General features: G+C 32.6%; 1 protein-coding gene across 1 annotated transcript in view; it reads left to right on the top strand.

Moving 5' to 3' along the window:
• Positions 1-6,303: 6,303 nt before the first annotated feature.
• The window catches only part of LOC106456896 (putative sodium-coupled neutral amino acid transporter 7), a 47,516-nt gene continuing 40,507 nt past the window's right edge, over positions 6,304-13,312 (top strand). The window contains exons 1-2 of the mRNA XM_022382683.1: positions 6,304-6,709; positions 11,995-12,116. Of these exons, the coding sequence (XP_022238391.1) occupies positions 6,505-6,709; positions 11,995-12,116 (327 nt within the window). The 5' untranslated portion in view covers positions 6,304-6,504. The remainder of the gene's footprint in view (positions 6,710-11,994; positions 12,117-13,312) is intronic.

Raw genomic sequence — 13,312 nt, forward strand, 5'->3', positions numbered from 1 at the left:
ACGACAGTCGTCTGTGCGACGTGGGGGGGGGGGGGGAGGTTGAATTGCAAACCAGCTTGTTAAAAGGATCCTAATGTTTTAGTTCATTAAGTATAAATTTTAATGTATTGGATGTAGAGTGTACAGCGTAGAGTAATTGTAGGGAGTGCACAGTGTATGATTAGCACTTCTCAACTCTGTATTAGATGGACATGACGTCAGAACCGACTAAATTTGAAAGTGCGCTCCTCCCAGTTTTCTTATTTCACTGGTGTTACATACATTTTAAACAGAATTAAAACTTGATACATTTATCTGTTTTTCTACGACTCACCAGAAATATTAAAGTTCAAACTAAAGCTTGGGTTAATAAAGAGACAATAATACCACTAGCATGGTGTGACGTTTATAACTATAATACCACATAGTATCTTCTAAGTGCCTGAACCCAAAGTGTAGTGGACTGCAGTAGTCTGATTAAGTCACATTTAGATCGTTTTTATCTTGCTAATAGAAGTACATTGTTTGGCATATTAGTAAAATTTCTGTTAGCTGAGTTCCTGCACAGATCTTGCAAGAACTCAGCTAACAGATGTTTCCGCGTATAAAAGCTATATTCAAGTTTTATACACCAAAAAACTTTTCAAGTAGAATTTCGTTATAACGGCGTCTACTTTGCACACCGTGTTTACCTTACTAAAATGTTTTTATAATGTGTGTGTGTATATATACACAGTTCTAAAAGATTAAGTAGAAAATATTCTTGAGGTGATTAGCTAAAACACAGACACACTAAGATTTTATATTTTGGTATCTAATATTTAGGAAGAAAAGAGTATTTCAGCAATTTATAACTAATCCACTGTATATTTTGAAATTTACTCTGTTGAAATTGTTTAAAGTCAGACATATAAACATCAGGATCTTGCATTTATGCATGTTGTTGATCCTGACAGCGTACCGCACATTTACTGACATCGTTATCATGAACCACTATAATGGTTCATAATAGGAATCGCAAGGAACTGCACAAAACCCTAATTGAACTTTCGGACAAAAAACACTTTAACTTTACTATTGACTGCTGAGGCTGTACACATATAAAAATACACAAAAAGGCACACATTTTAGACTTGTAATGAAAATAAAATCCGCTCAAAACGGCCCGTTTGTATTTCTTATTATTATTATTACTCTCTTGCCAGCCTACAACAAAAACGGCTTGTTATTATCCACCTAAACTACGGAGGTCGTGGGGACATTGAAAAGCTAAAAACGTCATAATTCTAGTGTAAGCGATGTCATCATTACCCCTTAAAGTTAGCTTTCTTAAGAATATGTAGTGTTTTTGTAAAAAGCTTAAGTACAGGGTGAAACAGGTATTACCAAACAATAATATATTAATGTTAGATGACTGTAACATGTAGATAGATACTCAAAGCTTTGTACACTATACCATCGGTGTCTTTAGGGAGCCAACCACTATATTATGTATGAAGTAAAAAAAAATCAGTACAAATAATATTAAAATTTTATTACACACATTCTTGGAATAATTACTTTAAAAGACAAAAAGGTTTATTTAAAGTGATGTTTTAGACGTGTATGTTTTATTTCAAAAGGCTGCTTTTATACTGGTAAAATTTTATACGCGCTTAGTAGGGCCTGTGTCTTAGTCTGAACATATATTTGCCCATTGCAATGTATTATATAGTGACTTGCAAAAGTATTCACCCCTACCAATAATGTCACATTTTGATGAAATACAAATAATATAAACAATATATTAATGAACTTGTTTTTCTTCAAAACTCTAATTATCAAACTTAACACTGTTATGTGTGAAGGAGGTTGAATGTTAGCAAAACCTGCAAAGAAAATATATAAAAATAGAATTTTGCTGATTGCAAAAGTATTTAACCCCCTAAGTCAGTACTTGGTGGAAGCACCTTTGGCAGCAATTACTGCTGTGAGTCTTTTTGGATAGGTCTCTACCAGCTTTGCACAATGGGATGGTGCCATTTTTGCCCATTCCTCTTGGCAAAATTGCTCTAATTCTGACATGTTCGTTGGGGATCGTTGATGGACTGCAGTATTGAAGTCTCGTCATAAATTTTCCATTTGATTCAAGTCAGGACTTTGACTGGGCCACTTCAGGACATTCAATTTCTTCTTTTGAAACCACCCCAGTGTGGCTTCGGCCTTGTGCTTCGAGTCACTGTCCTGCTGAAATGTGAGTTTTCAACCCAGTTTTAGATTCTTGACTGACTCAAGCAGGTTTTCCTCTAGGATGTGCCTGTACTTTGCACCATCTATCTTCCCCTCAGTCCTGACAAACTTCCCAGTCCCTGCTGATGAGAAGCATCCCCATAACGTGATGTTGCCATCACCATGCATGACAATGGGGGTGGTGTTGACTGGGTGATATGCTGTGTTGGGCTTGCGCCAGACGTAACGCTTTGAAATTAGACCAAAAACCACAATTTTTGTCTCATCTGACCACAAAACTTTCTGCCACATGTCTATAGTATTATTTACAGCTTTGTCGCAAACTTCATATAAGATTTAAAATGATTCTTTTTCAGTAATGGCTTTTTTTCTGCCACTCGCCAGTACAGGCCAGCTTTCTGTAGGGACCGGGATGTTGTCGATGTATGAATACTGACTCCCACTTCAGAAATGGAACTTTGCAAACCTTTCAAAGTCACTGTTGGCTTCACAGTGATATCCCTAATCAGTTTCTTGCTTGCCCGACTGCTTAGTTTGGAAGTGCAGCCTGATCTGGGTAGTGATTGGGTATTATAAAGCACATTCCACTTCTAAATGAAGGTATTCACCATACATCAAAGGGATAATTAGCGACTTTGAAAACTTTTGTAGCCTTCTCCTGACCTGTGGTTCTCTACATCTTTATCCCTGACTTGCATGGAAAGCTCCTTGGGCTTCATGGTTGGTTTGTTATATCACTATGTGAGTTGTGACTTGAACAGGTGCATTTACGCTGAAGTCAATTTAAACTACTTTGATTACACACAGAGACCATAACGCTAATTTTTTGTCCTTTCAATCTAATATTTTGCACTTGAACTGATTTAGGGTTGCCATAGCAAAGGTGTTTAATACTTATGCAATTAAGAATATTTTATTTTTCTTTGAAAATCTAACTTACGTACATGATATCGGCGTTTTTTAGAATACTCAATTTGGAGTAGATTCTAAATACAAAGTCCCATTTGAAAGTTTCACGATTGCTAGTTCAGACGGCAACAAAATGTGGAACTTTGAAGGGGAGTGGATACTTTTGCAAGACACTGTATATAGAGAATTTAATTACACAGAAACTATAAATGCTCGTTATATTCTCAAACAAATCTCCATGACAATCTTCAGCTGCAGCTTAACATTTTACATCTCCAATTAACGCGATCAAATAATGAATAGCTACAATAAATCATCATGAACCGTAACAGCTAGCTATTAGTACTAACTACGTTTATCGTCATTACAACGTATAAAGTTAGCTACCATAACAAGTAATCCTTTGCCGATAGATAAGAATAAAAAACCAAGCAAACAAGACAAGAAAAAGTAGGAAATTTACAAACCTACAAGTAGGGATCGTAAAAGAAGTAAGCAAACAAGGCTGGAGATACTGTAGACATTATCTATTCAAACTACAAGTCCTAATTTGACTCTACCAAATGTAATTCTAGGTAACAGCATGGAGCCAAATTGGGATTTGTTTGTTTGTTATGAATTTCGCGCAAAGCTACACGGGGCTATCTGCGCTAGCCGTCCCTAATTTAGCAGTGTAAGACTAGAGGGAAGGCAGCTAGTCATCACCACCCACCGCCAATTCTTGGGCTACTCTTTTACCAACGAATAGTGGGATTGACCGTCACATTATAACGCCCCCACGGCTGAAATGTTTGGTGTGACGGGGATTCGAACCCGCATGGGATTTGTAGTTTGAGTAAATAATGTTTACAATATATCCAACCTTGTTTCCTTACTTTTTGAGGCCCCAGTGACACAGCGATATGTTTGCGGACTTACAACGCTAGAATCCGGGTTTCGATACCCGTGGTGAGCAGAGCACAGATAACCCATTGTGTAACTTTGTGCTTAATTACAAACAACAACAACTACATGTTTCGATCCCTATTTGCAGGTTTTTAAATTCCCATTTTTTATTTACCTTGTACTTATAAAATGCGGCTTAGTATTCCCCCTAAGTTTTGGGGATTTATTGTTTATATGTTGGGAACACCAAAGATATGATATTTCAGTCGGGAATAATATTAGAAACATATGCAAATAATTGTATGAGTTTATATTCGAGACGTATCGCAGTGATACAACGATGATGGACGATTCGTGTGATGATAAAATGTTGATTCCAGTGTCTGTCCTTTTTAAGCAAAAACAAATGTGGAAATGTAAAGAGTCTGCTTAATGACTTGAATGTATGTTCATCTAAATGTGTAATAGTTCTGGAAAATACTCTACAGAAACATTTCCCATCTTTATCATCCCAGTTCCCTAATGATATATTTCTTAAAGTTAGTGAAAATTATAAAAATTATATTAAATATTCTTATAGAAATTAAATTAACTGCAAATGTGTTTTATGTTGTTGTTGTTTTTTAATTTCAAAACGTGTGTTAATGTTTCAATCAATTTGTTAGGAGTCGCAGTGGTTAATATGTTACTTACTTTCTCATCTGCAAACGAATATAACACTATGCATTAGGTATTTGAAGTACAGAATATAAGGCTGGATCACTATTGTTTGGGACATTCACGCAGAGCCACACAAAGGGTATCAGCGCTAGCCGGTCCTAATTTTGAACTGATTGACCATAGGAATCGCAACTGATCATCAGCGCCCACCGCCATCTCTTTGGTTACTCTTGTCTGACGAAATAGTGGGATTTGATCGTCACTCTTATAACTCACCTGTTATTAGCCTTAGCTTCTAAGTTCAATGTAGCTAAAGCCACAAACACGAATCAATTGGAATGATTAACAATTAAAACTTTGTAAATAACCCCCAACACTTCACATTTGCCTATGAAACAGTCGGTGACCTCCAAAAACATACAAGCAAGACTTGGAGCTGCAAGGGTGCGTTTCAAAACATATCCCACGATGTTTTAAATAAACAATACTTTTCTCAGTCTTGTGTGAGTCCTTTTAAAATAGTAATTTTCGAAGGTCATAAATATTATTGTTGAAAGAAAAGTCACTACAAATACAATCTTCCTGAAAAAATAATATTCATCATATCCCCATTCGTTTGGCGATCTACCTTCAACAGCAGTACATAATATGTATGTTCATGTAACGTTGGTAAAATATGGCTATTTAAAATTTTCTAAAGCTCTTGATAAATATGTTTTATTTGAATATACTGTTCTCCTTATTGCTAAACAGTTACTGTGTAAAGCTGACTTTAGGAAAACTCTTTCATTATGTTGTATACATTAAATTGGCAGTGTGATTTGTTGACATAAATTAATGAACGCGCTTAATCACTTTTACCTAAATTCAGAATTAAAACGTTAACTTTCTGTTAGCTAGCTTGATAGAAAAACGTAAACACGTCTGTATTCATCACTTGCTTTAAATATTAATGAATAATGTAAGATCATAATTCAAAAATGTACTAACGTTTCTAGGATTTTGTATATGCAAGGGGGTATAAGGGGCAAACGAAATTAGCACTTTAATGTCGATATAAGTCAGGCCCTGTATGGCCAGGTGGTTAGGGCGCTCGATTCGCAATATGTGACAAATATCTCCATTGAGGCTCTGCCCCCTATGCCACTACATTAATGTGATTGTTCACTGGAGGGCAGACGGTAAACTTATGGACTTACAATGCTAAAATCTGAGGTTCGATTCTCTGTGGTGAACAGATCGCAGGTAACCAATTCTGTAGTTCTACGTTAAAAAATCATACACACTAAGAATGTGTTACACATTTTGTCTGCCACTGGCAAGGTGAACACTGGCAAACGTTGTTGTTTTTAATTGTTATTCATGTTTTTAAATATTCTCGTTTTAGATGAATAAAGTTTTTTTATTCGGAATTCTGAAGTCCTCCAATCAACGTGTTTTAAAAAATGTATAGTGATTATGAAAATTTAAAAAATAAGCTATATTTATGCAAACTTTTATAAACAGAAAGGGAATTTAAAAAAATATCAACTTTGTGATTTAAATTCAATCTGTAATAATTTTATTTTTATTATCATATGTTTATTTTTGAAGGTGGCGCCTCCATCACTAATTGGTAGTAACTATTTGAGTTCAGTGATGTGAATGTAGTATTTGACGAAGATAGCTTAGTTTACGAAATTTTGTTTCTTTGCTACCTAGTATTACTATTATTATTAACAAGTACTAGTTAAGTAAATTATGAATTAGCAAGTGCAATAGTTTGTTAAATATGTTTGTAATTTAAATGTATTTTAGTTCTGTTTGAAGTATTTGTTTTTAGCTTCAAGTTGAAAGTTCAACATGTCCATTCAATTTCAAACAAATGAAGCGTCGGCAGAAAGCTTAAATAGACCTAAATACGACGAAACAGTCGATGTACGCCCACTCCCCGTTGTTTTTTGTGGTAGCACTAGCAGTGTTGAACTGACAGACGATTTTTCGTCTTCTGCAGAAGGAGATATAGTAATTAATAATATCAGGCAACAGCCTAAAATTACAACTGAAGGTTAGTACGGTTTGTAGAGATATTTCATTATTTGTACCTAGTATAACTTATAACACTATAACTATAAATGTTTTGAATGAGTAATTTTACGCTGTTGTTTTTAATTTTGGTTTTACTGTTCTTGGCTATTAGTATTATTACTATCAGCCCTTTCTACTTAATATTTAAAGAAAAAATTATCAAAATTAAATAACTTGGTGCTTTCAGTTACAGTAAATACGTTATGTGTCTGAATATGTGATACACTCACTGAATACAGTTGCTTTTTTTGTACTAGTGTAAAACATTCAAATAATATCAAGAGTGTTAAGAGCAATAGCAATTTATGTTTAAGTATAAGAATTAGATTTTTTAGAAGTAGATAAGTAAAAATCTAAAATAGTCTAAACACATTTGTGTATTGACATTTGCAAAACTTAGCAATTAAAAAGGTTGTAGAATGTTGTTATCAATGTATGTTAATCTGTTTTGGGATCAGGAATAATATCAATGGACAAGATTATATGCTGTCATGCTGCTTTTTTTGTATCTTTTTTAAGAAAATGTGATTTTGTTAAAAGAAAAATTCATTCAAATAATTATTAGAAGGAAGCCGAGTTCTGCATCTTTAGCCTTTTAGTTTGAAAACAAAGAAAAATAATTGATTTTATGGAATTAGTTATTTTACGTTGAAATAAAACTGGGAAGCAATTATGATGTGTGATAGCAAAGTTGTGGAAATTGTTTTACTTATTATATAATTAAATTTAATAACTATGTACTTATCTTTTTGTTTTCAATTAACTAAATATATTGTTTCTTTAGGTAAATTTGGTGGATCACCTGTGCCATTTAGTTGTGTTTAGAAATATAAGGTTTTTTTGTTTTTTTCAACTTGCTAACATGTGTTAACTCTTGTTGAACTTAATCTATAGACAAGAAACAGTAATGTTCAAAATAGTTTTTGCACTTGAGAATGAGCTTTAACTTCCAGCGTGGATATGGTTGAGGTGGTGGAAGTGCATAAGAATCTAGGTACAAGAAATCGATGTACAGTTACATTAAATATGGAGATAAAGAGTAGTAGCATTTTATTTCCTAATTTCAGAAGGCTAATTTTGAGGGGATGAAAGAAATGATCCTGAACAGTTGAGATTTTAAGTTAATTGAAAATTCTTCTTAGATGATTCAGATGTGGGAGGTTATTAAACACAAATTGTTAAACATTCAAGATAAGTATGTTCCACAGAGGTAAAATAATGATGACTACAAGTAACAGACCAGGGTGGCTTAACTAGAAGTATTAGGGAGTAAATTAGTATAAACGTTATTAATTTTAAAAGTTTAAGTTAACTTCTAAGAAAGAGAACTTGGAGTGACATATAGAAAGATGTTAGCAGAAAATCTTATGTTAATATGTGAATTGGTTCTATGAATAATGCTGAAGGAAGGATTATTACATTAGAGTATGAATGGTTGAGTTGCTTAAATTTTCTTTTTTTTTTCATTTTTCAATATAGAAGAAGTGAGCAGTATTCCAGATCACAAGAAACAACTATAAAATATAACATATATATAAGTTAACAACATCACACATGAAAATGTTAAAGTAAAATTGGGAAGTTTAAAAAATGATAAGGCTTCTGAGACAAATATTTTTCCAGGGATATTGTTTGAGTCTTTGAATAGTGGGCAGATAACAGAAGTCTGGAAACTGGTTAATATTACACCTATTTATAAGGGAGGTGACAAGCATTGTCTAGGTAATTATAAGCAAATTAACCTTACTTCTCTGATGGTAAAAGTTTTTTAGAGACTGATTAAGGATATATGCAAAGCCACTTAAAGTTTACAGTTTTGTTGGAGAGCCAATATGGTTTCACACAGGGAAATCTTGCATCATGAATCTTTTGACTTTCTTCAAAGATGCTACTGCTTATTTCAATTTATGATAAAGTTTTTAATGTAGTATGCTTGGATTTTTGGATGACTTTTGACAAAATACCACATAAAAGACAAGTATCTCTGTGAGTATGGGGGGGCACGTTTCTCAATGGAATAAGGGTTGGTTAGAAGAGAGGAAGCAATGACTTGTAATTAATGGAGTTCAGTCAAACTGAGGTACCTCGGGGCTGTGTACTGAGACCCTTACTATTTTTTATATACACTAACAATATTTATAAGGGAATGATCAACAAATGGCTCAAGTTTGCTGGAGATGATAAAGTTTTGGGTATAATCGACTGTCAGGAGAATGCTGTTGTTTTACAAAAGGATTTGGATCAATTGGCAAATAGATGGTATTTCATTATGGTAAACACAAGGTAATGCATGTGGGCTACCTTAATTTAAATTATAATTACCACCTTGCTTCAAATTAACTCAATGTTATGAAAGAGGATCTAGATGTTTTTATAAGTCAGTCTCATAAGCCTTCAGACAGGGTGTTGTTGCTGGTAGGAAACTAAATAGGTTTTGGGTTTTATCTACAGGAGAATTGAATATAAGTTATTTCTTTGTACATATCTTTGATAAGGTCACATTTATAGTATTGTGTTCAGTCTTGGACTCGTCATTAATTTAAGGACTTGTAATTGTTCAAAAGAGTTCAAAGAAAGAATACTGTGATGATTCCTGGGATGGAAAGATTGTTATATGAGGACAGGTTAATATCCTTTAAATTGTTTTTGTTTGAGAAAAAAAAGAGTTAGAGGAGATCTGATTGAAATGTTCAAAATTATAAAGGAAAATAGAGAGGATTGATGTAACATAATTTTTCATGTTTAATGGTGGGATTAAAGGACCTAGATTTCAGATATGACAAGTAGAAGTCTTCGAACTAGGTAATTTTATTTTTGGAGTAAATTCATTCCAAATGTGGTAGATGCAACAGCATTGGAATACTTAAGAGAGGTCTTGATAAGTTATTGTGAAATTAGGTTTGGATATAGACAGATGGGTATTTGATGAAATGAATTGGACAGATGTGATGAGTTAAGGGATTTCTTGTTAGCCTTCAAGTACTATGTTTCTAATTTTGTGGACTTATTATACAGTCATGTACCTTAATTGTTTTTGTTGATAATAGTCATAAATTGTTTTCTGTTTTATTGAGGGTCATTCCATTTGAAATTTACTTGTTGCATAAAGAAAAGTATAGTATAAATGAGTTGCTGCCAATATTAAGTTTAATTATTCAGATTAGAGCTGGACTATAAACTCAATTAATTGATATAATTTATTATCTATGAGCACTAACATTGTGTAAAATTATCAATTAATTGAAATTATGATTAAATTGATTAATATTACAAAAATTATTGACTAAGCAAAATTAGTGTTTTTTACACATCTGACTATCTAAGTAACCCAAATATTGCCATTTGAATTGCTTATTATTATTTTTGATTAATTCAAGTTAATTCAGCATAACCAATTAGTGTCAGGACTTGCAAAAATAGATTTTGAACAGGAATCTTTCTGATTCAAAATATAAAAAATTCTTGCTAGTTTCATACTAGAATACTGCTATATATATATATAAAGGCTAATTTTATTACCAGTGAAGTGGTGCATGCTGTTAAGTTTATTGTCCCTTCATACAGTGAAGTTGCACCTAAAGTATCTTGATATAGTTATGTTTGTGTAAATTCCCCAGAACTAAGCATACCTAACTTGTGCTAACCTGTATGTAATAGTAGTTATTGTTATGTTCAGTATTTTTCCAATTTATAATCACTGTTCTGAAGTATTGTTTATTTTCAACAAAATTTTATTAGTTTTAGTAGAGTAGTCATGGGAAAATTTGAGATATTTCTTGTTCGGTGCCCACCAACAGATTATTTTGATTCTGCTATATTAATCTGTTTAATATTGCAGAATTCACTGAATAAATATCATATAATGTTTTATTATTAATTATTCTATTTTATTGCATTACTGGTGTTATTTTCAAAATTATCTGTTGGTGGGCACCAAATAGGAAAGACCCAAAATTTGTGATGAGAAACTACAAATAACTAAGTGTATTTTCATCTTGCTAATGGCTTTGTACAACATAATTAAAAGAAAAGTAACTCAGTCCTGAATTGTTGCACTTGATGATGTCTATGAGATTAAATGAACGGTAGATTGAACATTTCTTTAAAAGGAGGAAAGCAACAAACTGGAAATAAGAAGAGTAGTCTCATGTGAGAATAATCAATTAGTTGAATATAATTGATTAATGAATTCAACAATTAATGAAGAAGCAAACTTCCTTAATTACCCATCTCTACTTCAGATTGTTGTAATTGTGTAAAACTAAACCATTAATGAATCTGAGTGTACATATCTCTTTGTAGGTGTACAAACCTTTCATATTAAAACAACAAGCATTGAATAGAAACCTCTTAAACTCCTTTGGCCTTTGGGTGGAAAGAAGGGATAAGTGCTCACAGAACTAGCTATAAATATTTTGCTCTAATAAATATTCTTATTAATTTTTAGCAAATATCAGAAATTGTCTAAGTTACACTGTATGCAAAATGAACTTTTCTGTCAACTGATGTACCTGTATGATATTTTGACCCCTATACAACAATAAATATAAAAAAAGGTTGGCATAGTAGGATTCATCTTTAGCTAAGACAGCTTTATTTTTTAAACTGGGTGGTTGGACTTTGGAATCGGTTGCCTTCAGATGTGGTAGATGCAGTTAATTTAAGGGAGTTTAAGGCTTGCTAAGTATTTGAATGATAAAGGTTGGTTTTGAGTATTTTATCTTTTATTTTAGAGTTTAGTTAATGGAACAACTTAGATGGACCAACAGGTTTCTTGTTGTCCTTGATTTATTTAAATATATGTATAAGGTGGTTAAGTTCTAAACTGAGTGTGTTATGAAAAGATAAAATTTGGATTAACAGTGTTTGTATCTCTGAATTTTATACTTGTCTATGTGTAGCAAGGACAGAATACAGAAAAAGAATGACAAATTTATATTACTCTGAAGACGAAAAAGAAAACTGATAATGAGAACTTGGTTTACCCTAACATGATTCAAACTGTCTGAACATTATATCTTTCAAAGTTTAATAGTACTTAATCTTGAACATGGTTAGAACAATAGTATGTTGTGTTTAAATCAAATATGTGAACAAGTAAAAAATACCCTGCCAGTAAAAAAGGTAAATATCACAGAGCATACTAAGGGGATTGTTTAAGTAAATACCAACAGCCAATACATTTATTTTGCCAGTAAATATCTTTAGTAAAGAATTAGCCTTTTATATGATTTGAAGTAAATGTTATGATTTCTTTTAAATTAGGGTCCAGCTGGTATGCTGCTGTTTTTCTGGTTGTCAATGCTGCTCTTGGAGCTGGACTTCTTGATTTTCCACAGGCATTTGATCAAGCTGGGGGAATACTTGTAGCCATTATAGTACAAGCAGTGAGTCTGTTGAAAATGTATCACTTTAGTTTTCAGATTTTTAATTCATAAATTCTAAAGTAATCATAGCAAAATAAAAGGATTTATTCATTATTTACCTATAAGCACACACAGATAAACTCCCTGTAAGGAAGTTATTATGTACTTGTCCATTTCTTTTGCAATTGGATGTTAAACTCTCAGTTTCCAAGTAAAAGTTTACAAAGTGCTCTGGCACATCACATAGTCTGGTTCACTTCTCTAAAAAAGCTGCTAGAAAATATGGATCAAGCATTTTGGGGTAATATATGGCAAACAATTGATTTTGGTCAATTTGAGGGTACTAAATTCAAACATTTTGCCTCAATACAAACTTAAATTTTGTCTCTTTCTTAAAAAACTTAAAAACTACCCAAAGGCTGCATTTATTTAGGTGTATGGGTTGCCATATCCATGTCTGCATAATTGAATTAACCCTTTCCATATGGGTCACAGGTGAAAGGCCATATCATCTCGTTTGTTGACTTGCATTCCAAATTTTATTTAACTACTATTACATGAATTTTTATCAATAAGTTTGGTATCAAACTGTAGGTTATAACTCAAGTTTTAGAACTATACATTAATCATTTCTTAATTTAAAAGTCAATATTAAAAAACACAGATAAACATCGATTTTTGTGTGTCACATGGTATATTGAATGCAGCAGTGGTTCAAATTAGATGTTTGTGAAGTCAAAATACTAAGTCTATAGTTTTACATGAATTAGAAACTCAAATTACAGATATAGACAAGCTCGAATATAAAATAAGAATGTCTTTTCTATTTGCTAAGTTATTGCTCATGTAACAAATCAAACATAGTGCACCCCGCTCACCTCCTTCCATTTTTGGAAATGCTCCTTTATAAACACTTACTTCTATATATGACATGAATAACCAATCAGAAGCTCAGAATGTCTCCTAGGGGTTTTCTAAGCCTTTCTAACATACTTAGCATCATTTCTTTCTTTTAAATCAAGATTTCAATGAGGTAAGTTGTGTCTTTAGTCTGCTCAAAATTTCCTATTTTCTTTAGACCCAAATACAGCTTAGTTACCACATTTGATAAATTATAGTGGAATTCTAAGGTATTGATGCAGTAATTTATGATTTTGTAGTTATTCAAAAGTATATATAAAACCTAAAAAAAATATTTTGTTTCATGTCTTCTACGT

This window comes from Limulus polyphemus, unplaced genomic scaffold, assembly GCF_000517525.1.
Source record: "Limulus polyphemus unplaced genomic scaffold, Limulus_polyphemus-2.1.2 Scaffold269, whole genome shotgun sequence".
Lineage (NCBI taxonomy): Eukaryota > Metazoa > Arthropoda > Merostomata > Xiphosura > Limulidae > Limulus > Limulus polyphemus.